Source organism: Typopeltis vanoorti, chromosome 15, assembly GCF_054136105.1.
Source record: "Typopeltis vanoorti isolate ZY-2024b chromosome 15, IOZ_Tvanoo_1.0, whole genome shotgun sequence".
Lineage (NCBI taxonomy): Eukaryota > Metazoa > Arthropoda > Arachnida > Uropygi > Thelyphonidae > Typopeltis > Typopeltis vanoorti.
The window spans coordinates 26030391-26057874 of NC_143563.1; the positions used below are offsets into that span (position 1 = coordinate 26030391).

Here is a 27484-nt window from a genome sequence, read left to right on the forward strand (position 1 = left end):
GCCATAATTAAAATCGCCCATTATGATCACCCTTTTCTTATTTGCTTGGCTAATATGATTATACATTTCATTATCCACCATCCACATTACCTGGTTTATAACAACATCCAACCAAGTATTTGATTCCATTCACCTCTATCTCACACCATACTGCCTCAAAACCACTGGCACTATTTCCCTCTTGCATCTCTACTTTGTATGGACATAACTCTTTCTCTATCATCAATAGCACTCCCCCCCTCCCTTTTTACCCCTTCTATCCTCACGAAACACATCATACCCTTCCATCTCTATTCCTGTCAGGATGTTGTCCTCTTCCAACCATGTCTCACTTATTCCAACAATCTTTGGGTGAACAGACGCAATTAGTGCAACCATTTCATCAGCCTTGTTTCTTATACTTGTAGCATTTGTATACAAAGAACTAGCTGTAGATCCAGCTCATTTCTGGATCTACAGCTAGTTCCACCGATGCCACTCACTCGTGATCTCTCCATGCTCGACTGGGCCCATTTCCCTTTCTGCCCATTCATTCTACAACCCTCCCCAATTCCAACTGTTTTCTCTCGATCTGGTCATCCCATTCCTTTCCTGTCTACACATGCTCTACCCTCCTCTTGGAGCATCCACCCTTCTCACACTGTGTACCCCTGTCCACCCTGTGCCTCCCCGTTTCCCTGCTCCTCTTGCACACCCTTTCTCTCATTTTCTATACTCGTACCACTCACTTCCCCATTCATAACCACCTCTTCAATCTCTGCTGTCTTACTCTCCTCTCTTCCACATCACTTCCCGCTTGATCTGATTTATTCTCTCTACTCACTTCTCTACCTTCCAGCAGCAATCTCTCCAAGCAACTCACACCATAACCACTCAAATGCAGTCCATCGCTCCCATACAGTTTTCACTTTGTTCTTCAAACTCATTCCACACATTAACAAACTGTACTACGATCTCGCACATTTCAGCCAGCATATCAGTCATAATCCTTGCTCTCTGCCTCATCTCACCACAGTCATACCTAGGCAACACGCTTACTGCCCTTCCTGTCACGCTATTCTCTTTTATCCTTCTAAGCAGCCTTCTGATATCCATTCTAATGTGCTCTTTGTCCACTGTCAAATCATTCGTTCCTATTAAAATCATCAACTCCTTTGCTCGCTCCCTCCTCATATCCAATGCCTCAATCACTCTACTCATTTTACCACCTGGAAAACATACCTTATGTATCCTGTCATCCAGCACACCTTTAATAATGGAGTCGCCATACAATGGCACTCGCTCATCTTTTGTTAACTCTTTCATGCCATCAAGATTTGTTTTAATAGATTTTACCCGAATTTTCTTAATTTCATTCTGCATCCATTTCATCTCCTGCCTCATCTAATCCAATTCAACTTCCGAATCTTGCGTCACATTCTTTCTATCATTCAGTCTTTCTAATTTTCTAACTCTCAACCCCCTCTTCTCACTTTCACTCTCATTCAGACTTCTGTGTTTCCGTACTTTCAGTCCAACATGCATCCAATTTTAGCTATCATTCATTCTTTCGATTCCTGCATCATGCCATTTCCAGTTTCATTCGTTCTCTCAATTTCATTCCCTTCCACCACTCTCGCCTCACTTTCATTATTTTTAACATCCGTTACAGTTTTCAGATCACTCGTTTTCTTTTTTACTGATTTTTTAACATTTTTTCATTCCTTCTCTTCTCTTTTTTCCTTCTCTTTTGAACGTGCACTCATTTTTCCCTGTGACATTCTCGCTACTAACACTTTCTGTCATCAATTCCTAGTTCAGGTCACACTTTGCACACACCCTCCTTCCATCTGTCCTAAACATCCACAAATTGTTTATGTAATCGAAAGAATACATATAGCACACCTCACACTTAACGAAATGACTGAAGTCTAAGTTAAAGTCATGGAATGACAAAACCGCCGCCATGTTTAATCTACCGGTTACCACTCTAAAGTCTAATAATAACAACAAATTTGTAATTAAGTTTAAGCAAAACAAAATCCCCCACACTAATAATAATGGTAGCGCACAACTTTTACAGCAGCTCTTACTCCAACAAACACTCAGTTATACTTAATTATTCCAAGAATAACTTATCTCAATCCGGAGCTCTTCTTACACACGTCCGCCAAGCTTGACTCAAGAGCACCTATGTCATATGAATTAAGTCATTTATCTCACAAATTTCTATTAATTTTTCACCATTTTGATTTATTCTGCCACAAGCTTCTTTTCCTATTGCTTTGCAACTGTCTTGGGTTTTTCTTCCTATTTTAATACAATAATAGATTTGTATTATTGACATTTTGACATATTTGAGTTAAAGCATGCAGTAATGAATCTGTCATTTACTGGTTCCCATTCAATAAGGCAAATTTTAGCCTTTTTATTTAGTATTAGTGCTACTCCTTTAAATGTCTGTTTTCATGACCAGAGTAAAGGACTGTATGTTTGTCTCCAGTTACCATCTGTCCAAAACCTATCCCTCTGAGCTCACTAATTCCTAGAATGTCTAATCATAAGCATCCATTTCTGAGATACCTGTCTTGTTTTTCAGTTTAATGTAAGGTTCTTACATTCTGTGTTGCAAATTTCAAGTTATATTTTGGTTGACACCAGCTGACTCTTTTTTTCCATCTTAGAGCTTCCAAAAGGCTTTCACTCTGAAACTTCATTTTTGCTGTTTTTACTTCCCAGCTGAGATAGTTGCTGTCTGGTGTCTTGCAGAGTATTCTTCCTTTCATCAGATATGGTTTGTTCAGGATTCTTAGTTTCCATAAACATTTGGTTTTTATTGGAAAAGGGGATTAGCCCCTTTGCCAAATTCTTGTGCTAATTCCTGCAATTACGACTTTATCAAGCAGTGCACTCACTTTCTGTGCAAATAACTTGGTCCTCATTTCCCTCCTCACATTTCTTATATAACTTCCTGTTGTACCCCTGCCTCCCTCCATTCTATAAAAAATTTCGTTCACATTTATGTACTAACAATCCCCATTTACTGACATGTGTCAATCATATTCCATGGGGCTCAGTACTGGGACCTGTATTGTTCAACTTTTATATCAATGATATTGTCAGTGGATTGCAAGGAGACACTCAGTTGTTTGCAGATGATGTGAACTGGGAAGGGTTATCAGTAATAGCGCAGATGTGGCAGCCCTGCAAGGGGATTTGAATAAACTAGACAGATGGGCAAATGAATGGGGGTATTGGTTCAATGCAGCAAAATGTAAAGTCTTGAGGTTTGGGATCCATCGATGGGAGGATGCATACTCGATTGAAGGAGCTGTACTGGAGAAGGTAGGGGAGACAAGATCTGGGGGTGATGATTGATAGAAAACTGAAATTCATAGAGCATATTGCAAAGGTGGTGAGGGTAACTCAGAGGATTGCTGCAATACTGAGAAGGATGCTGACCTGTAGAGATAAAAGAATTATCATTCCATTGTATAAGACACTATTCAGACCACACTTAGACTCTCAGATTTGGTCCCCAGGATTTGAAGGGGATAAATTGACTGTGGAAAGGGTACAGAGGCGGATAACAAAGATGGTTTCAGGACTCTACAATATGAATTATGAGGATCGACTGAGGGAATGTGGGCAGAGTTTGGTGGATAGAAGGAGAGGTGATATGATCGAGACTTTTAAACTGTTGAGCGGCAGTTACAGGGTAGACATTGGAGCAGTGGCGCACTCAGGATTTAATCTTGGAGGGGGCTGAACACTCAGGATTTAATCTTTTTGGGAGGGGGGAGAGTTGAGTAGACGATTTGAGAATACATACACACCACGCATCACATACGACATATCACTGAGCATCTGCAATGATCGCTAATTCATAAGTAGTATAGAAATAGAAGACAGGATGCAACATAAATTTAAAAAAAAAAAAATTTTAATTAGGAAAAGATTTTTGGAAAATTTTCCAGTGTTTCTTTCTTTTTCTTTTGGAGGGGGCCAGGGCCCCTTGGCCCCCTCCCTGGGTACACCACTGCATTGGAGTGATGACAAGGGGCCATCCCTGGAAGTTACAAAAGGAGGCTGTGCGCAAGAGGGTGAGGAGTGGTTTCTTTGTGTGGAGTGGTGGAACCTTGGAATGCATTGCCTGAGAGAGTGGTTGGAGCGGGAACGGTCAATGGGTTCAAGGAGTGGTATGATAAACTTTGTGTTTCCTAAATACTACCTCCCACAATGAGTCTTTTGACTCCATGGAGGCCTGGATTATAATAATAATAATAATAATATCACTCCTCCTCCTATTTGTGATGTGATGCTCTGTAAACGGTATTTCCTCAATCTGTCTATATACCCAACATTCCCCTATGAATATTCTCCACTATATCCTCATTTCCTTGAAAATATTACCTGATTCGCACGCATTGATTCACATGATCACATTGGAACCATGACATCTTTACTTCTACATTCAACACCTCGTAATTTGCTATAATCCTTTTTGATGTCCTCACAGTTTTAGCATTGTCATTTCCAAATTTCAAGTCCTTGAACACCACCATTACCAAATCCCTTATCTCCTCCACCTTTTTCAAAATTTTCTCTACATTCCATTCCTTGCCCACCAAATTTTAAGACTTTATGCTTTCGACATTGAAATGGTAGTCCATTGACACAGTCAGTTTAGATTCTCTTGTAAATCTGCAACAGCTGTTCTACTCCTCGTAGTTCTCCCCAGCTTTGTATTATCTGCTAACAACTGCATATCTCCATTTAAACTTCTGCCAATAACATTAACATATAAATTATACATAGATTGGCCCTTCTTCCAGGCTATGGGAATAATTGTGGAGACCTATTCACTTTTAAATATCAATGCTACATGCTAGTGTTTGTGCACATAAGATAATTCTGGATACACAAGCATCTGTATAAATGTTGTAATGGAAAAAATTTGCGTTTAAAATGCAAAAATAGCTTATTCAGTTATAGAAATGACTCAAAACTGTCTAGGTTTCAAATGAGAGAAATCATCAACTCCTTCCTCTCTTAAGAAATGAGCTTTTGTCCTTTATATTCTCTCACATAACATGTTTTTTGGACTGCTGCAATCGTTTTTTTTTTCTTTTTTATTTTTAAGGCAAATCATGATTAATTTAAAAATGATATAGTGGAGAGAATGGATAATAGGATGTGGAAAGCAAAACTTTAGCTACATAAAGTATATCTTTATGATAATGAGACAGTGAAATGGGACAGAATGTTATTGCCCATACTAAACGTGTGTATCAAAGAAAGGGATAATATAAATTGAAGATTGAAACCAAGAAATTATATTCTTGTTCATTTCTTTATCCAAGTGTAAGTAAACAAAGTTTGTACATGAAGTAATTTCACAACTGGGCAAGTCATATATTACTCATAAATTACTTCACTTTCAAACTTTGTTTTCTTACACTTGGATAAAGGATTAAACCAAGAATATAATTTCTTGGCATCTTTAATTTATAGTATAACTAACTGGGAAAACTTTCAAAAGGGATAATAATATCTATAATCAGAATGTTTGCTAATAGTCTTAAAGCCTAGAAGGTACCAAGGAAGTTAAAAAAGGAAATTTTATGCTCATTATTATTAGAGGTTTCCAGGGAATCAGGGACTCATCAAAGAAGGCAACATATCACCCATACCAACTATCATAGCTTTTCTAGAATTCATTCATGCTAACTGCATTCACTACTTCCAAAGACAATCTGTTCCAATTGTGCACTTCTCTATGAGAGAAAAATTTAGCTCTTATCTCTTTTTTTTTTATTGCATTCATTCTCAGCTTGCATGGATGCACTCTTGTCCCATTTCCACCCCTCATAAAATTAAAAATTACAATACAGATAATACTCCTCTTTTTTCCTGTTTGCTAGTGTCTGCAGTCCACAAATTCTCAATCTTTCTTCATAATTAATATACATTCTACAGTCTTGATATCATCCTTAACACACTCCTTTGCACCATCTCCACTGCACCTGAATCACCACAGAAACCAGAATACCAGATCTGACCAGATGCATAATAGGTCACTTGAGGATGTATTGGCGCCTCGTAAAGAGGCTAAATGACTTCTTATCTTTACGTATCAATGTTTCAGCATTGTAATTATCCTCTGAGTTGTATTTATAATCTTTGCTGCATGGCCCTTGAACTTCAAATTCCTGTCTGCTAAAGCTTCAAGATCCCTAGTCTGATCAGTTTCATCTAACACAATTCTACCAATATAATACACCATTGGATATCTCATTCCACTAAATGTGTAACTTCATATTACTAACATTGAACTGATAGCCATTTTCACATGCCCACAATTCCAACGTATTCAAATCATTTTCTAAATGCTGCATGCCATTCACCTTCTTGATTATTCTGCCTATCTTTGTATTATCAGCAAACAGTTGAGTGCCGCCAGTCCAATCTTTGCCTATCATTAAAGATTGAATAACTGTGTTGAAAGTTTATTTTGTACTTGGTTAGACTATAATAAATTTAGTTTAATCCTTTATCCAAGTGTAAGCAAACAAAATTTGCGCCTGAAAATATCTTCAGGACTGAGGAAAGGTAGTGCAACCCCAGGCAGCTCGGAGCAAAGGTGGACCAAGCTATCATCACTCCTATCTCAGCATCTCCCATAATGCTAAACACAACTCCTTGCGGATATGTATAATGTTATGCATTACGGGAAGGGCCACTACCCAGACTGGTTTCGACCTTTATTGAGGTCTTGTCAGTGGGAGCCAGGCCCAGAGTTGTAGATACCAAGGCAGAAGCAATGGAGAGGTCATCTTTACCTATAGGAGTTGCCAAAAGGTGTGCCACCTTATTATTAAATTACACTGGATTTAGAGAAAGATGTTGAAAGTTTTTTGTACTTGGTTAGACTATAATAAATTTAGTTTAATCCTTTATCCAAGTGTGAGCAAACAAAGTTTGCACCTGAAAATATCTTCAGGACTGAGGTAAGGTGGTACACCTGTTGGCAACGTGTAGCAAAGGTGAACCAAGCCCTCATCACTCCTTGTCTCAGTATCTCCCATAATGCAAAGCACATCTCCTTGCGGACATGTATAATGCTATGTATTAATGGAAGGGCCACTATTCAGACCTTGACACAGTCCTGAAGAATTTTCAGGTGCAAACTTTGTTTGCTTACACTTGGATAAAGGATTAAACTAAATTTATTATAGTCTAACCAAGTGCAAAATAAACTTTCAACATCTTTCTCTAAATCCAGAGTAATTTAATAATAAGGTGGCACTCCTTTTGGCAACTCCTATAGGTAAAGATGACCTCTCCATTGCTTCTGCCTTGGTATCTCCACCTCTGGGCCTGGCTCCCACTGACGAGACCTCAATAAAGGTCGAAACCGGTCTGGGTAGGGGCCCTTCCTTTAATGCATAACATTATACATATCCACAAGGAGATGTGTTTTGCATTATGGGAGATACTGAGATAGGAGTGATGATAGCTTGGTCCACCTTTGCTCCGAGTTGACTGGGGTTGCACTACCTTCCTCAGTCTTGAAGATATTTTCAGGTGCAAACTTTGTTTACTCAAACTTGGATAAAGGATTAAACTAAATTTATTATTTAATAACAACGGACCAAGGACTGATCCCTGTGGTACACCACTAGTTGCCTTAAATCTTGTACTCCCCCTCCTGTATGCCACTTTTTGATACCTGTCAGTTGCCTTCATCTTATCTGTGTCATATCCTATCAAAAGCCTTAACAAAGTCCAAAAGTATCATAGTGCATCCATCCTTCCCCCATCTAACTCAACATTATTATAAAATATGAGCACTGATATACAGGGTGATTCAGAACTCTTGGGCCAAACTTTAAGGGGATAGAACAACACCTAAACAAGTACTTTTCGTCATACAATGCATGGTCCGAACTCAAGTGGTGAAGCCCTAGGGGTCAGCAACTACTGTGTCAGGAAATGAAGAAACACAAGAATCACAGAGGAGATTTGAAACAATTGCAGAAATTACAGAACGTAAATTAAAGAATTTTATTGAACAAATTACAGAAACTACTCAAAAGAGGGACTGCCAACATTAATGCAGGCTTCACACCTTCGGCATAGTGATTGGCATACATTGGCGAAAACACCAGGCATTTCTCGTGCAACATCAGCGGCAATAGAAATCTTGGCAATAAGGTCATCATTGGAATCAATTGGGCTATCGTAGATCAGGTTTTTCATATGGTCCCATAGGAAAAAGTTCAGACACGAGAGATCGGGCAATCATGGCGGCCAAGTGATGGAACCACCCCGACCAATCCATCGTCCTGGAAATGTTGCATCCAAGGCGTTCTGCACATCCACACTGAAATGGGATGACACTCCGTCATGTTGGAACCACATACGTGTTTGAATGTTTGCTGGAACAGGGTTCAGTAATTCTGCCAAGACCTCTTGTAAAAATACGAGGTACGTTCTCCCATTCAGTCGTGCTGGCAGAATGTATGGGCCAATCAAATGGTCATGTAGGATTCCAGCCCAAACATTTATGGAGAAACACCACTGGTACGAATGTGGATGTGTGGTGTGTGGATTTCTGCTCACCCACACATGATAATTGGGGTATTAAAAATGCCCTCACGTGTAAGGTGCATTCGTCAGTGAATAAGACATGTGCATCAAAGTCTGGCTGCACTGCAGTCTACTTCAGAAACCACTATGCAAAATCCACATGAGGCATGTGATCTGCAGGTGTCAATGCATGCACCCTCTGTGCATGGTAGGGTGTAATCATTCGTCTCGAAGATGATGTGAAGACATTAAATCAGATAATGGCAATGATGCAGAGGACCCTGACATGCAGAAAGAAGAGGTTATGATGGGATTGTATAAGACCTTGATCAGGCCTGTGGATTATTGTGCACAGATTTGGTTGCTGCATTTTCATGGCGATGAGGATATGTTAAAAAGGATACAGAGAAGATTCACAAAGGTGGTCAGTGGTCTTTGGAATGTGGAGTATGAGGACAGATTGAGAGAATGTAAATTGCAAAGCCTCATGAATAAGAAGAGGAGGTGGGGGGGGGTTATGATTGAGACATATAAGGTAGTCAGAGGTTATCAGATTGACATGGAAGAGATCTTTCATTGAATGGAAGAGGGGGGGAGGGATAGAACAAGAAGCCATCACTGGAAACTGTATAAGGAGTCATGACACACTCAGGCAACATAAGTGCAGTACATTGCCTGAGTGTGCCATGAATGTAGACATATTGAATCAGTTTAGGGCACGGTTGGATGAGTATTGTATGCAATATTGTGTACCTCCCACAATGAGTCTCTGACTCCATGGAGGTCAGATGTTAATAATAATAAGAATTCCATTTTTTTTTAGAATTTTGAGGTCATATATGTACACAAAGTTAAGATGCCTCAGAATTTTTAATATCAGACCCGCACAAGAAAGGTTGCAAAACCTTAGCATATTAGTGCCATGTGTGGGAAGCATTTAAAAGATGAACAGATCTTTTGATATGTCTTAAACAACTGAAGGTTGTAATTTCTGTAGAATGTTAGGTTTTGAGGTGGACGGTGCTTGTGTTCTTGTGGTTTGGGAAGAAAGCAAATAAATAATGGCCATTTCCTCAGAAATGGTCACTGTTCATGGAAACACACATATTTGAAAAGACATAAGGCCAAAACCAAATATCTATGAGAAAGTGATTTGAGTGAATTTGTAGAATGGAGAGAGAGAGAGAGTTCGGGGGGGTGGTCGTCATCAGTTAATCACATTGACCTCTTATATATATCATCAAGTACAGGGAGGTTTTAGGTATAACATAAAATATGTAAGCAGTATTCCAAGTATGTTCTAATTTGGAATTTATACAACATTAGCAGTTGTACTGGTGTTTTGAGTGGAAAAGTGCACCAAGAATTTTGTGGTTCAATATATGTAATTCAATTTTTTAGATTTGTAATACCTACTATTCATCATTTCGTTTCACACACCCACACACACACACACACCCTCGAGGGATGTACAGGCTGCTATGCAAATACTACATGATAATTTTATGTAATAAATTAATAATGATGGCATTATTATTCTCCTAGACCTACTATTCTTCTTACTTATTTTTTATTTAGGAGCACTTCTTCAGTGAATACAATATGGAAGGTTTCTCAGCTGAATTCAATGAAATTTATCTAGAATTATGTCCTGAAAATGTAGTGAAAGCCCTTAGATCTTGTCAGGCTGCCAAATCTCTGAAGATGAAGCTAACAAAGAAACAAGTTCCTTGTCTAACACTTGAAGTTGAATTGGTGAGCTTCTTTCATAATTTTTATAAAGAGCTTTATTGTATTTTATAGTAGGTCGTTATTATTATTATTATTATTATTATTATTATTCAGGCCTCAGAGTCAAGACTCATTGTGGGAGGCCCATCCTAGAAAACACAGTCTATCATACCACTCCTTGAACTCATTGACCATTCATGCTCTACTTTGTCAGGCAATGCATTCTACGGTTGAACCACCCTCCATGCAAAGAGACCACTCCTCACCTCTTGCTCACAAATTCCTTTCTTAACTTCCAGGGATGGCCCATTGTCCTCGCTCCTTCCCTCTGTTCCACCAAGCGAAAGAACTCCTCAGTATCACCCTTTGCATCATCTGCAAACATATCACCTCTTCTTCTATCCAACAAACTCTGTAGTCCAAACTTCTATCTTTATCCAACAAACTCTGAAGTCTAAAAGCCAGTCATCACATTCCCTCAGCCTGTCTTCATAACCAGCATTGTAATAGTCCTAATACCATCTTTGTTATCTGCCTTTGCACCTTTTCCACAGTTAATTTATTCTCTTCAAATCCTGGGTACCAAGTTTGAGAACAAATGTGATCTGATTAGTGCTTTATACAATGGAATAACAACTCTTTTATCTCTGCAGTATTGCAGCAATCCTCTGGGTTACCTTCACCACCTTTGCAATATGTACCCTGAATTTCAGGTTTCTTTCAGTCATCACTTCCAGATCCCTACCTCCTCCTGTGCAGTTCCTCCGACCAAGTATTCAGCCTTCCATCGATGTATCCCAAACTTGATCAGTTTATATTTTGCTGCATTAATTAAACCAATGCCCCCATTCATTTGTCCATCTGTGCTGTTTATTCAAATTCTCTTGCGGGGCTACCACATCTGCACTATTACTAATAACCCTTCCCAGCTTCACATCATCTGCAAACTTACTCTCTGCAATCCACTGACAGTGTCATTGATATAAAGGTTAAACAATAGAGGTCCCACTACTGGTCCCTGTGGGATACCACGCCACCTTCTGTCTCCTTGATATTGCCTCCCCCCAATACACAACTCTCTGATATCTATCAGATAGCCAGTCCTAAATCCAGTTCACTAATCTGACATCTAAAACTATATGCTTCAACTTAAATATCAGCTTATGATGTGGTATCCTGTCAAATGCCTTTGAAAAATCCAAAAAATGACAGAATATGCCTTTCCCTCATCAACCGTTCTTGTCACTTTATTTTAAAAGGCTTTATTTTAAAAATCCTATTACTAAAGCAAGAGTTCCCCTTAACAAATCCGTGTTGATTCTCACAGATAACATTACCCTCATCTGCATATGGCCCCTCACTAATTTCTCCAAGATCTTAAAAACTACTGATGAAACACAAACTGGTTCATAATTTAATACTTCCAGTCTGCTATCACCCTTATGCAATGGCACTATCTTACCCTCCTTCCACTCCTTGGCCAAACTTTCATTGAAAAGCCAGGTAAATGGAGCTATCAGTGCTTTAACACATTCTCTCAAATCCCATGGCAAAATTCCATCCAGTCCCATTGCTTTATTGACATCCAGCGTACGCAGTATTTGAAACACACACACACTCCTCTTGCACTTCTAAACCTTGAACTTGCCCTATCTCTATGGTATTAAAATCTACTTCTCCAAGATGAAATACTCCCAATAAAGTGTTCATTGAACAACTCCACTGTGTCCTTTGCATCAGTTACTCTTTTCCCATTTTTATCCAACAATGTCATTATTCCACAATCACTTCTCCTCCTACTGGCCACATAGCTAAAAGAAATCCTTAGGATTTTCTTTGGATCTCAGGGCCAATCTCTTCTCATATTCCAGTTCTGCCTTCCTTACCATACTAGTCACTGGCCTGAGTCATATTCTTCATGCATTTGCTCTCCATCCCCTCTCCTTATATCTCTTCCATAACCTCTTTTTAAGCTCCTGTTTGATGTTTGTCATCCAATTTACACCAAATTGTGTCCTCTTCTTCACTCATGGTATACAGCTTACTATTGCTTCTAATAAATATTCCTTCACAATTTCTCAAGCACTAATGATATCTTGTCCTTCCAATTCCTCCCTCCATGGAACTGCCCCAAGTTGATATTTAAAACTACAGGAACACTTCGCTTAACGCGATTAATTAATCCATCATTTAATGTGCGCTACGCAAAATCGCATTAAGCGAATACAATAAACAATAGGAATAATTATATTTCATCCATCAGTTAGTGTAAATTTGAAAAAAAAATTATAAGCTATATTAGAGGACAAAATCATCAAAATTAATAAAAATGAATTGCTTAAATTTTTATTTAAAATTTAAGCAATTTATTTATTTATGTCTAAACATTTGATAGGTCTGCTCAGTTAGCCTAGTGGCTGTGCGCTTCGCAACCATATGCCTGAGGAAGGAGTGTCCTAGGTTCGATTCCTGTCGGAGACTTGAGGAACTGAAGGTTCCTCAGCCATAGCCAAGTTAGCCAGTCTTTGGTGTGGACAGTTTTTTCCCCACTTTATCCTGGGGTTTTTCATCCCGCAAAGCAGGCAAACTAGCCTTGAGAACTCAACACTACAGAACATAGGATGCACCGGGGCATAGGGCTGACCACCTTATCCTGTGAACGGTTTGAGGTCCGATGATTAACTAACCCTCAACACTGCAAAGTAAAAGGAGGAGGAGGAAAAAAAAGTGTTAAATTGTGATAGATTGAGAATTTAGCAATCTCATCATAGTTTAACAAACAAGACCCAATGAAAGGGGTATAAATACATATGTTTGTCTCTAAGTGTGTTATAATACAACCTGTAAATATATCAAGTGCTCGAAAACTTGGAGAAAGGAGTAGTTTATCAAATGATTCAAGTAAAGATCACTCACTTGTTTGTGTAATTAACAGTGTGATGTGTAAATATTCAATACTTGTTAGAGCTATAAATATTTAGGGTTGTTACACGGCTTGCATAAAATTCTGAGTGGATTGTAAGTCCAAAGTTCATGGAGCAGTAATGCGAGGGGAGTGGTTTGCCCTGGGCGATTGCGTACCTTTGGCGTGCGAGAGGGATAACGGAGAAAGTGATTGCTGTGACGTTGACCCACGTGAGAAAATGTTCCACGTGCTAGGTGGACATCGTAGAGTGCAGGAATCGCTGAGATGAAGGGTGAAATAAAAGGGTCAAAAACCCCCTAACAAGGCTTTTTCGTTTCTGGATCTCCTCATGTTGGTCGCTCAGGTGTCTTGAGCTGGACAGTGGTGACATTGCCTCCATTCCGGAGTGCTTGGACGATGCATCGACGGAAATTCTAGATTCGTAGTCCTGAGGAACTAGAATAGGCCCAGCCATCCATAGAAGGAAGGATTACACGCTCATCATGCAGAGATCGTTAAGACTCATTAATAGCTCGGAGAGCCACGTGCCTTAAAGCCTGTTGAGGAAATCAAAGGAACATTCGAATGAGGAGAGGAAATTTCCAACGGATCAGCAAGTGTGATGAACTTAGAGTATAGATAAGTAGAATTTACCAATTTTGCTAGCTTATGGTTGAAAGGAATTTGTGTTGTGTAATGATTCAGAAGAAAGAACTAGAGTAGTATCATAAACTGAACTGATCTAAAGTTGTATGTCATAACATTATAGCTTTGTGGTACTGAGTTATTGTATGTGCTTAAAGAATGTTAAGATAATTCAGAGTGAAGATTGATGTTAGTAACGAGTTATAATTGACATTAATGCTACCTAGAGTGGTCTGATTGTGACTAATTTAGAGTAATTATTGATATAAGTATCATACCTAGCTAGAGCACTTATTAACTGATTGAATTGATAGTGATAACATAGAACAATCAATTTGTGTAATTGTGTCCAGTTAGAGTATTTTATGTATAACCTAATTGTCATTAACCTTATTAGAGTGAAAATTGTAATATCGTATTCTGTACATTTATATAGTGTCCAATAAACCTTTGCTTTTGAATCCAAACAAGATTGTCTATAATTTGGAATCCGATGCACCTCTTGCAAAAATTTAACACAAACCTCAGTGGGAAATTAGGGAGTAAGAATTTTGGCCACGTCTGCAAAGATAAGGCATCACTTGAGTACATTCTAGGGATCGCCTCTTGATTAATATAGTTTGTTTAATCTAAGGGCCCTAAGTGGCGCAGCAATATTAATATTAATTTCTTAGAGCTTTACGAGAGGTTGATCTCGGAAACTCTGATACATTGGCTCGACCTTGAGGCAATTGCTTTGTTATCCAGAGGTACCATGTGATATCTGAAAAGGGTTCTTACTTCTACTGATGTGTTAGACAAAAAAATACGTAACATAGAGAAAAAATCGATACAACAAAAGGAAGATGAGACATTTGATTTAGCTACCTTTTATACAAAAAAAATTAAGTAAAGATGTTTGTATAGTGCTTGACTTTTTGATCTTGTCATGCAATTTTCAATAGCTAGGGATCGCTTTATCAAGATTTCAGTGGACTTTGAAGTTTCTTTCCATATCAGGATCAACAGCAAACAAAATTTCCTTAGTGTGTTCAGTGTGATTGAAAACTAGCTCAGGTTCTTTTTGCAATTAGCTTCTTAGTCATAACATTCTCTTCTCGTTTACACTCCTTATCTTCTTCTTCATATGCATGCTGTTCTTCTCATTGAAGGAGATCATTCTCGTTTAACTATTCTTAATGGGAATCGAGCAAAGTTTTCAGCTTTTCCTCTAACATAATTACTCTTCTCCTCTTTTTATTACTGCCATTTTCTTTATCAGTCTTTCTCCTTTCCATATCAGGGGTTGAATATAATAAAGCCTTATAGGTATCTAAATTAAAACAAAATGAAGGAAAAGTGATTGAGCAAGAGAACAGAGTTTGTACGTGCGCTTGCAATGAAAGCTTCGAATCAACTGCTGCTGGCCGCTGCCTACAGTACTGCCACTGCCCACTGGCTGCTACAATGAAAAGTGCCACCGCTCACAGCAGATTTGCAACAAAAAATTTCGCATAACATAAAATAATTGTTAAGCGATTAATAACTCGCTTAAAGCGGGAAATAGTATCATTTCACTCAGTCGTGCTGATTATTGCGCATATCGAATTCGCATTAATCGAGGTTTTCCTGTATTATAATCACCTGCCTTATAATTCCACATACATCCTCACTCTTTGATACTCTTGCATGTCTATTCATCTTCCAAGTCAAAACCATATTGTTACTCTCTCCAACTGGGAGCAGAGATGCCATCTCAGTTATTATCAGCTCTTCTGATGCTATGACCGAATCCAAAAGTTTTGAATCTCCTGTTCCTTCTACTACATGTTGCCTAAGACATTTATCCCTCAAGAATTCTAGAAATTCCATTCCCTTAATCTCCCATAGCCATCATTCTTCTTGCACTTGCCAAATTCAACTGCAGGAGCAGGAGGTGCATAAGCATTTCCTGCTCCTCACCCCTATGCTCCCTGGCTTATAACAACATCCCACTAAATATCCTGTCTTGCCCACCTCTTCCTCACACTGATTCTGTAATTTTTAGATTATTTGTTGCCAATTCATGTTTAGAAACTCATAATTGATTAAGCAGTAATCAGTTATGATTAAGAATTATGATTAAAAATTATGGCTTGCTTCCCGATAGATATTATGAGCACCTGGTGATTTGATAACTTCCTTTAGTTCAGCAAATGTTGGAATGAGTTTATCTTGTCTGCACTTTTCTAAAAAAAGAGATTTGGGCACGTAGCTTACCATGTTTCAATTGAAGTTTGCCTAGTAAGTCCTTGTTCTGTGCTATCAGTTCCCTGTGAAGGAATAAGACTTTATTGTACAATGAAACCTGTGGAGAATTCATGACTAAACAAACACACGTAATAACCACAGTAATAAGTTTTAATAAGTAAATATTTCATCCTAAGTATCATAGGACATTGTCAGTACAGTAATTCAAACAATACTAAGAATAACATACAGTTAAGGCGCATGATTACAATGGAATCCCAATATGCATGCAGTAGAATGTTATAGAATTAAATTAAAATATATCTGGAGGGAGAAAAAAAAAAATTACATTAAAATAAGATAACATATATAAAAATTATTTTACACAATTTTGTATGACAATTTCCCATACTTTAGGAATAGCAAGAACGTCATTACAGTTTAGATTTGGTCTGTGAGGTAGAGCTTCAGCACTTTCTTTATATAAATGTTCATGTTTATATAAAGATCTATGTAGAAGTTTGGTCTTTTTCCAATGGATCCTATGGTTTGGGTTTTCAACTCTGTGTTGTGCAAGGCCAGATTTCTGCAGTTGGATAAGACTGATATGGTCTTGATGTTCAAAAATGCATTTATGAACAGATCTACCTGTCTGTGCATAGTAAGACAATTTACAGGAGCATGGAACCTCGTACACACCAGGTAGCATCAGAGGTGAGAGTTTGTCTTTAGGAGAAAGTAACAAGTTATAGATCTGGTTGATTATTTTGTAGGTAATAGCAAGTTTGTATTTCTTCATTATTTTTGAAAGACGTTCGGAGATGCCTTTGACATAAGGTATGGGAATCCTATGGGCTTGTTCTTGTCTAGGTTGATGTGTGGAGAAGTGACTGATAATTTTTTGAGTTGTTTTAAGGTGGTATCCAATGTATGGCTGTATTTTTGATGATTTCCAATTCTTGGTTTAGAGATTCTTCCGAGGAGTAGAATCTGTGTGCTTTGGTTACTAATTCATGCTAGAAAAAGAATCTCCACAGGGTATCTCCATCCTGAATTTACATATCCAAAGGAAAGAAGATGGTTCCATCTCCACTTCTATCTATCGCAAGCCGACATTTTCAGGTCGCTACATTCACAGTTCTTCTGCTCATCATCCATCTCAAAAATTTGGAATCATTAAATCATTAGTAACCAGAGCACACAGATTCTGCTCCTCTGAAGAATCACTAAACCAAGAATTGGAAATCATCAAAAATACAGACATACAAAATGGATACAATCCTAAAACATTTCAAAAAATCATCAGTCACTTCCCCCACACATCAACCTAGACAAGAACAAGTCCATAGGATTCCCATACTTTATGTCAAAGGCATCTCCGAATGTCTTTCAAAAATTATGAAGAAATACAAACTTGCTACTACCTACAAACCAATCATATAACTTCTTGTTACCTTCTCCTAAAGACAAACTCCCACCTCTGATGCTACCTGGCGTGTACGAGGTTCCATTCTTCTATAAATTGTCTTATTATGGACAGACAGGAAGATCTGTTCATAAACGCATTTTGGAACATCAAGATCATATCAGTCTTATCAAAATGCAGAAATCTGGCCTCGCACAACATGGAGTTGAAAACCCAAACCATAGGATCCATTGGAAAAAGGCCAAACTTCTACATAATATCTTTATATAAACATGAACATTTATATAAAGAAAGTGCTGAAGCCCCACTTCACGGACTAAATCTAAACCGTAATGACGTTCTTGCTATTCCTAAAGTGTGAGAAATTGTCATACAAAATTGTGTAAAATATCTTATTTTAATGTAATCAATTTTTTTTCTCTCTCCAGATATATTTTAATTTAATTCTATAACACTCTACTGCACGCATATTGGGATTCCATTGTAATCATGCGCCCTAACTGTATGTTATTCTTAGTTTTGTTTGAATTAACTGTACTGACAATGTCCTATGATACTTAGGATGAAATATTTACTTATTAAAACTTATTACTGTGGTTATTACGTGTGTTTGTTTAGTCATGAATTCTCCACAGGTTTCATTATACAATAAATGATATCTATTCTTTTTTGCTCTATCTAATTTTGCATCATCAACAAGCAACTGAATTATTCCTCTCAGATCCTTTCCCATATCATTCATGTACAAATTAAATAGTAGTGGCCCAAGCACAGACTCTTGTGGCATGCCATTAGTCACAGGCCTTCTCCTAGATTGTACTTCTGAATAAACTACTCTCTCATATTTCTCCATCAACAACCCTCTTATCCCCTTCACCAACTTTATATCTATCCCCATGTGCTGCAATTTATTGATTAGAATTCTATGCGGCATCCTGTGAAAAGCTTTTGCAAATCCAGCAGTATCACTGTAAATCCATTACCTGTATCCACCTCAGCTATCACTGTATTATAAAATGTGAGCAAGTTACTGAGGCATGACCTATCCTTCACGAAACCTTGTTGCTCCCCATATCATATCCCATTTCTGTCTATCCATTTTACTGTATTTTGCTCTTGATTAACTTCTCCAGTAACTCGACTATGACTCCTGATGTGCTGATCAGTTGGTAATTTGCTTCATCAGTCTTGAAGCTTCCCGTATACAATGGAACTGTTTTCCTCCTCTTTCCAACCTCTTGAACTTACCAGAACAACATGATTGAAGGTACTGCCACTTCCTTAGCACCTTCTGATAAAAGATATTTATCAGCTAATAAATATTAGCTGATAAATAAATATCAGCTAATAAATATTATAAATTAAAGATGCCAATAAAGTATATACTTGTTATCATCCTTTATCTAAGTGTAAGCAAACAAAATTTATGCATGAAGTCACTTCACGGCTGGGTTACTTGTATATAGAGGCTAATGACTTCACATCAATTGCCTTAATATCCCATAATGCAATGCACATATACTTATTATTATTATTATTATTACGTGACACCTCCAGGGAGTCCAAAGACTCATCGAGGGAGAGTGTGCTAACAGCATTGAATGATTGATTCTCTTCCAACTACTAACCGCTCTCAAACTTGCTTAACTTTTTGCGTGAACCATTAGTAGTAGAGGCTCTACCAATCGACCAACTATATGGACGTAGAAAGTATTTTACCTTGGGTATAATAAATGTTAAAGATACCAAGCTATTTTAAACCTGGTTTTACTCCATTTCCCAATTAAGCAAACAGACGAACAAGTCAAATTTGCACCTGCATGTGCTGCAAGTCTAGCTAACCCTGCACGTAGTGCAAGACCAAGGCAGTTCATGGTAAAAGTAGAATAAGCTCTGATCACTAATCTTAATATTTACCCTTAATGCAAAACACATCTTGATGCAACCTCAATAAAGGTCGAAACCGGTCTGGGTAGTGGCCCCTTGCCTTTAATACAAAACATCATACATCTCCTCCAGGAGATGTGCTTTGCATTAAGGGTAAATATTAAGATTAGTGATCAGAGCTTATTCTACTTTTACCATGAGTTGCCTTGGTCTTGCATTACATGCAGGGTCAGCTAGACTTGCAACACTTGCATGTGCAAACTTGACCTGTTTGTCTGTTTGCTTACTTGGGAAATGGAGTAAAACCAGGTTTAAAATAGCTTGGTATCTTTAACATTCAACCATATGGACCTATATAATGCATAACTGCTGACTTGTAAGCCCTTTTTCTCGTATATGGACGTATTTCCATTGGATAAAATTTTGGTATTACTTGACTTTCTTGTGTGTGTGTGTGTGTGTGTGTGTGTGTGTGTGTGTGTGTGTGTGTGTGTGTTATCAACTTATTTTATGGCAAAGTCTACACACAGTCACCTTGGCTATAATGAGCACACAACACCGACAAAATTTTCTCATTATAACCATTACTCACTATATCAGTGATGAGTTAAATCTAAATCCTATTTTTTTAAATTCTCAATAACTCAATAAAAAAATAGATTCAAATAAACAAGAAAAAATGAAAGAGTTTGAGAACAGGAACCAAACCTTGGAGATTCAGTGGCAAGCCCTGAAGAAAACTCTGATTGATTCAGCCAGAGAGGCATGTGGTGAGGTTGTCTGCAAAGATAGAAAAATCATAACTCCATGGTGGACACAGGAAGTTAAAGAGGTGATGAAGGAAAAGAAGAAAGAATATCAAAAGTTCCTGGCAAATAAGTCAGCTTGTGCTCTTAGAGAATACAGAGACGGATGTAAGAAAGCTAAACACTGTGCAAAAGTAGCTAAACAAAAGTCATGGGAGGACTTTGGCAAGAACATAGAAAATAAATATCAAGAAGTGGCAAAATATTCTGGAGTTTGTTGAAGAAGCTAAGAAATGGAGGAATGAGAGCCGTAAAAGGAGTTAGATGACAAAGGTGACATGAAAATGGGAGAAAAAGATATCCTTGAAGTATGGAGTAAATACTTCGAAAAATTGCTATATGTATTCCTGATTGTATGCATGTTGAGTGGTAAAAACCACTCAACAGGCATACAGTCAGGAACACATATCCATACTTGAAATAGAAAAGCCATCAAATGCTTTTAATGTGGAAAGGCAGCAGGAGTAGATGATATTCGACCAGAAATGCTGAAGTATGGTGGTATAAAATGTTACAGTGGCTGCACTGCATAGTTCAGAAGGCCTGGACAGAGGGGCCAATTCCCGATGATTGGAGTAGAGCTCTCATAGTACCCATATATAAAAAGGGAAATAAAACTGAATGTGAGAATTACAGAGGTATTTCCCTACTAAGTGTTCCTGGCAAGATCTATGAGAAACTGTTGAGAACAATTGTGGAAGAAAAGCTTGGTGAAGAACATGCTGGATTCAGGCCAAATAGAGGCTGTCAGGATCAGAGCTTCACTTTACGACAAATAGTGGAGAAATCATGAGAATATAACAAAGATCTCTATTTAAGTTTTGTCGATCTGGAAAAGGCATATGACAAGGTGCCAAGAGAGAAGCTATTCAATACACTACAGTTATATGGTGTCAGTGGGGCATTATATCAAGCAATACTTGGTCTATATTTGAGTTGTAAGTCAGCAGTTAGAATTGAAGGAAGTACAGGAAGATGGTTTAATGTTAAATCTGGTGTGAGACAAGGATGTACGTTATCTCTTCTGTTATTCATTATCTATATGGATCACATTATGAAGCAAAGTGGTATTAAACATTATATCAAAATTGGAGATGTTAATGTCAGCTCTTTGCTTTATGCAGACAATGTTATACTTCTAAATAAATCCACTACAAGTCTGCAAGATTCCTTGACTAAATTGAATAACTGTTGTAATAGATATGGTATGAAGGTCAGCAATAAAAAGACAAAGAGAATGAAAATAGGCAGAATCATTGAAAATGTCAACTGCGTTATGAACGGAGAACCTGTGGAACAAGTGAAACATTTCAGCGACTTAGGCACGATTTTTAGTGAAGATGGTAAATTAAATATGGAAATCGACAACAGAATCAACAAAGCCGGTATGGTAGGAAGTCAATTGAATAAATTCATATGGAATAAGAGAGAAATTAGTCGGAACACTAAATTAGCTGTATACAAGACAGTGTTCAAACCGATTTTAACTTATGGATCTGAGAGCTGGGTCAGAAGTAAATCACTTGACCAAAGACTAGAGACTACAGATGTGAGAGTCCTGAGAAAGATTAGAGGCATAAACAGATGGCATCAATGGCAATATCATATTAAAAACGAGGATATTAGGAAAGAACTTGATATTATCAGCATTCAGGAATGTGTTAACAGAGCTAATCTCAGGTGGCATGATCACTTAAACAGAATGGGTGAGGAAAGATTAGCAAAACAAGTGTTTTGCTTAACAGGAAAATGACCCCGAGGAAGACCGAGATATAGGTGGATCGATACGGTATAATGTGCCTTAGACGATAGAAATATAAGATCTGATAATGTTGGAGTCTTGACAAGTAACAGACTGATTTGGAGGAAAATTGTAGATAGGAAGTTAGTAATGATGTAAATTTTTCCATGTAGTACTATCATATCCTGTACACCCCCCTTTGAAGGGTACATGGCAGGAATTTGATGATGATGATGATAAATAAAAGAAGTATTAGGGAGAAAAAATAATATAATTACATGCCTAGATATTATTTGTATGAATATCCATGCATAAACATATATTAAACACAATTTATTTGTCCATAATTTTAAAGCTATACACTTAATACTAAAGTTTATTTTTCTGTAATTAAAACCAATAATTAATAATAAATACAATTTCGATTTGTCTTTTTTAAAAACTAACATAATGGTATGTCAGTTTTTAAATTTATCAAGCCAACTGCTGTCACATACAAAATCATTGCGTTCAAATTGGTTAGCAAATTTTTCTGCTTGAGCCTTCAAGATCAGACTGTCTATTGAGAATCTGCACTTTGTGTAGTGAACCATTGAAGCAATGCATTATCAACATTTATAAGCTCACACCCTCTAAATTTTTTTGTTTGTTTGTTTTCTAGAGGGCCAGTCCCTAAAGAGAAGATTAGTTATGAACTGGTCCATATTCCAATACAGGTGGTCATAGAAGCTGTTATTTTTTTTTAATATTTATCTATTCCAAGAATTGCATAGTTACCAAAATTTGTAATAAAAGTGTGCATTTGTATGGGAATATGTGTAAATTAAAATCATTATGGCTTGTTGCTCATTACAGCCATGCTCAAAGTTCAACTGTGTGTGTGCCTGCACATACACTTTTTTTTTTTGTTATATTTTTTATGTTTTCATGGGAGTTTTTTTACATCTGCAGTGATGCTAGCATTTGTAGGATTATTTTTCATGGAGCAGTTGATCTGTGAACCCCCCAACAACATTTAAACTTCCACACAGGAAGTGGGCTTGACAGTGCCATCTGCACTCTGTTATACTTGGACTCCCTCCAGGCATGACCACTTTACACCTGCTTATTGGAGGTGTGAAGTGGTCATGAGTCCTTGACTCTCTGGAGGTCTTTTTGAATAATAATATTCCACCAAACCAGCCCATTAATGGCACAGTTGTTAATTGAATACCATTTAATTGACAGATATATATGAGTGGTACCCAAAAAAACTGGAAAAAAAAGTTTTACAATTAAAAAAATGTATTAAAGTTTATAATACCATATTCTAGTCTTCTTCAAAGTACACTCCATGTAAGTCATTGCACTTGTCCCAACATTTTTTCCACTGCTGGAAACAGTTCTAACATTGTTTAACTGGAATACTGTTTATGGCCTCCAGTGACTTTTCTTTCACTTCAACATCAACGAATTGCTGCCCTTTAATGGTTTTCTTTATCCATGGGAATAAGAAAAGGTCACATCGAGAGAGATTGGGCAAGTAGGGAGGGTAGGGAAGCAACTACCATGTGTTCTTCATCAAGAACTGTTGGACAGACAAGGCCTTGTGGGCTGGGGCAATGTCGTGGTGTAGCAATCAATCTCCACTGCTTCACATTTCTGACTGTTTTTGTCACTCACCATCATTCAGTCTTCTCAAAATGTTGAGATAACAAGTTAGATTTAGTGGACACACTTTTCATTTGCAAATATTCTGTGAAAATTCACTGCCATGAACTCCATTGCAAATTCATCTCTCCAGAAACTTATTCAGTAGTCTTTCAACAGTCTTCATTGATTACCTGGCAAACCTTTTTGATGTTTTCATCATTTCTGCTTGTAGAAGGTCGGCCACGTTGTGGTTGGTCTTCAACTGACATATCCACATTTATGAAATGGGAAAACCACTCTTAGACCTGTATTTTACCTAAAGTGCCATCCTTAAAGGCTTGCCAAAGCATAGCAATAGTTTCAGCTGCAGTTTTACCCAAAAGAAAACAAAATTTCGTGCACACTCTGTTCCTTGCTTTTCATATGCAAGGGAATGTTGTCCTAATGAGTGCATTAGGACAACGTTCATCTCTTCAGAAATGATGAAAAAATGTAGAAAAAATGCTCATATGAAAGGGATTTCATATGAGCATTTTTTCTACATGAATGGAAGTTTATTTCTGTATTTGAAAGATGAAGGTTACTTTGGAGGTAGTACAAGAAGACTAATGGTAATAATCAGTTACATGAAGAGTATAAAGAACAAGCCAGGAAAGTGACTCAGTTAGTGAGGAAAATAAAATTGGAGTACGAGCAGAAATTGGGAAATCACATGAAGAAAAATCCTACAGAGTTTAGATAGATATATGGCAAGTAGAAGGAAGAATGTACCAACATACACCTACCGAGGACCTGAGAATGAAGAATATGGACTCGCTCTTAAAAATATGCCAATTAAATATAGAAGGCATAAGTAGGGCTAAATGCAAAATTTTTACTAAGATCCTGAATTACCATCAAATAGATGTAATTGTAATACAGGAAACTTACACTAAGGACAATCTAGACCTACTAACAAGAGGGAAAATACATGGATATAATGTGATTAATTGCATAAACCATTCCAAATATGATGTGACAACATATAAAAAATGACATTCCTAATTATAAGATCTGTGAACCAAGCACCAGCAAGGACATATATAGTGTATCTATTGTACTATCTGGTTATATTATAACCAACGTGTATAAACCTCCCTTAGTTAAATGGCCTGATCAAGTATTGTCCCAGCAACAACATCCAAACATAATATTGGGAGATTTTAATAGTCATCACTCTCTTTGGAGCTATAGAAAGGATGACCTAAATGGTACCTTACTAGTGAACTGGATGGAAAATCAGACTCTCTATCTGATCTTTGATGCCAAAGATAAGCAGAGTTTTCTCTCTTCTAGATGGGAAAGAGGATATAACCCTGATTTGTGCTTTTGTACTGCAGATGATAATGGTGGCCATAACCCATCTCTAGGAAAGTATTAGACAATTTTCCAAAAGCCAGCATTGGCCTATAATCTATAAAGTAGGCCTAAATATTCCACTCATAAGAACGTATTAAAACCTAGATGGAACTTTCTCAAAGCTGACTGGGATTCTTTTAAGAAACAGGTTGACACTGTAATAAGATTTATAAAGCCTACTGTAAACAATTTAAATAGATTTGTTAGCATTATTATTGGTACTGCCAAACGAACCATTCCAAGAGGTTTTAGGAGAGATTATATCCCAGGCTGGAATAGTGACTGATAACCCTACAATACCCACTGAGCTACTGAAGTCTCAACAATGTTAGGAAAGACAAATGGATTAAGACAATGAACAATTTTAATTTTACTCATTCCAGCCAAAAAGCTTGGTTCCTAATTAGGAAGCTTGACCTTAATACAAGGACTTCTGGTATACTGCTCACCATAGATCCAAAACACATTGCAAAGCATATAGTTTCAATGATTAAATATCCTCAAGATAGAGTAGCTACGAGTGAGGTGAAACAAAACCTAAAAAATCTTAAAACAGATCTTTCACCATCATCACTATCCCAGGCAGTTAACTCATTCAAGACTGGGAAGGCAGCTGGACTCGATAACATCTACCCTGAATTCATTAAGAACTGTGGATCAAAAACTATTAATTGGCTTACTGCTATGTATAATAATATCCTGGACTCTGGCATACTTCCATCAATTTTTAAAAGATCTAAAATCATTGCTATCTTAAACCTGGCAAAGACCCTACAATTGTTTCCAACTGCTGTCCTATCACCCTGTTAAGCATCTGCCTGAAACTTCTCGAAAGAATGATATACAACAAAATTTCTTAACGTATACATAATAGAACTCCCCAGTAACAGGCTGGCTTCAAACCTGACAGAAGTTGTTGCGATCAGGTACTGGCTTTGACAACTTTTATAGAGAACAGTTATGAAAAACAATTGAAAACAATAGTGGTATTTGTGGACCTCTCTGCTGCCTGTGACAGTGTGGAGAGAGGGACTTATTTTAAAATTCTTAGAAACTATTCCATTACCAAACTAGCCAACCTAATTAATCAAATCCTAGCAGACAGATGGATATAAGTATCTCTAAATGAATCCAAAAGTAAATTCTTTAAGATTAAAAATGGCCTACCTCAGGGGTCAGTTCTTGCCACATCGTCATGGTTATGGCATTGCTTTTTAACTTATATATTGGTGATATCCCAGTGACAACATCACGGAGATTCATGTATGCTGACAATATTGCCATTGCAACTCAACATTCCAAAAAACTGAGAACATCTTAACTAAAGATCTGGCTGTACTTGATAAATACTTTAGACGATGGCGATTACAACCTAACCTGAACAAAACTGAAGTAGCATCCTTTCATTTAAGTAATATCCAGGCCAACTATATCCCAAAAGTTTACTTCAGAAATAAACAGGTGAAATTTAACAATCTTCCAAAATACCTAGGAGTTACCCTAGACAGAAGTTTGACATTTAAATATCATCTAGAAAATATTGCTGTAAAATTAAAAACTCATAATAATATAATGCATAAACTTGCTAGTACTTTTTGGGGTGCTGATGCCAACACACTGCATATTACTGCACTGTCTTTGGTCTATTCTACAGCAGAGTATTGTGTTCTTGTGTGGCTGAACAGCGCACACATCTTCCTTAGTCTATGTCCAGCTGAATCAAACTATGAGGATAATCTCTGAAGCTCTAAGATCTACTCCTGGTTACTGACTCCCAACTCTCAGCAATGTAGCCCCCCTCCCTTGCTTTGCAAGACCCAAGCCTTAAGCAAATTATGGACAAAATAATTGGACCCAGTTCCTTACCTATCCACCAAGACATTTCCTTCCATACCTCACAAAGACTGAAATCCAGGTGCCGTGCCTGCAGGAATGCAATACAAATGAACGACCAGAACTTCAACCTGTGCGAGTCATGGGGAGAATATTGGCTTCAACGTACCTTTAATCTTCAAATTCCCATTTCAAATCCAACATCTCGTCTGTAGAGCTGCGATCTCCCTAGACACATATGGACCACTTTAAATCGGATCAGAATGGGACTTGGGAGATTTAAGTATCTCTTGCATAAATGGAACTGGTCCGATACTCCAAACCGTGAATGCAGAAGTGGGATCCAGACTATCAATCATATTGTGCTTGAGTGCCTTATCTACTCATTCTCAGGTACTAAAGAAGACTTTTTTAAACTGATCCCAGAATTCCTGGAGTGGATCCAGGATTTAAGGATTAAGCTCTGACTCCTGATTCTTTATTTTAATGTTTAATCATTTAATCTATTGTATCCCTTTTAATATGATTTTTACAATTGTTTTTATGCTGTTTTATGTAATATCCTGAGACATGTACTTCATACACTAAATAATAAATTGGAATGGGTTTAACTAGTGATATGCAGCTGTTTGCAGATGATGCAAAATTGCATCATCTGCAAACAGCTATGTGGGAAGAGCAATGCAGAGTCAAGCAGATGT

At 37.5% G+C, this 27484-nt stretch overlaps 1 protein-coding gene across 1 annotated transcript in view; it reads left to right on the top strand.

Moving 5' to 3' along the window:
- The window catches only part of Hus1-like (Hus1-like checkpoint clamp component), a 98599-nt gene that overhangs the window by 22063 nt on the left and 49052 nt on the right, over positions 1-27484 (top strand). The window contains exon 3 of the mRNA XM_090405576.1: positions 10150-10326. Coding sequence (XP_090261702.1) covers positions 10150-10326 — 177 coding nt within the window. The remainder of the gene's footprint in view (positions 1-10149; positions 10327-27484) is intronic.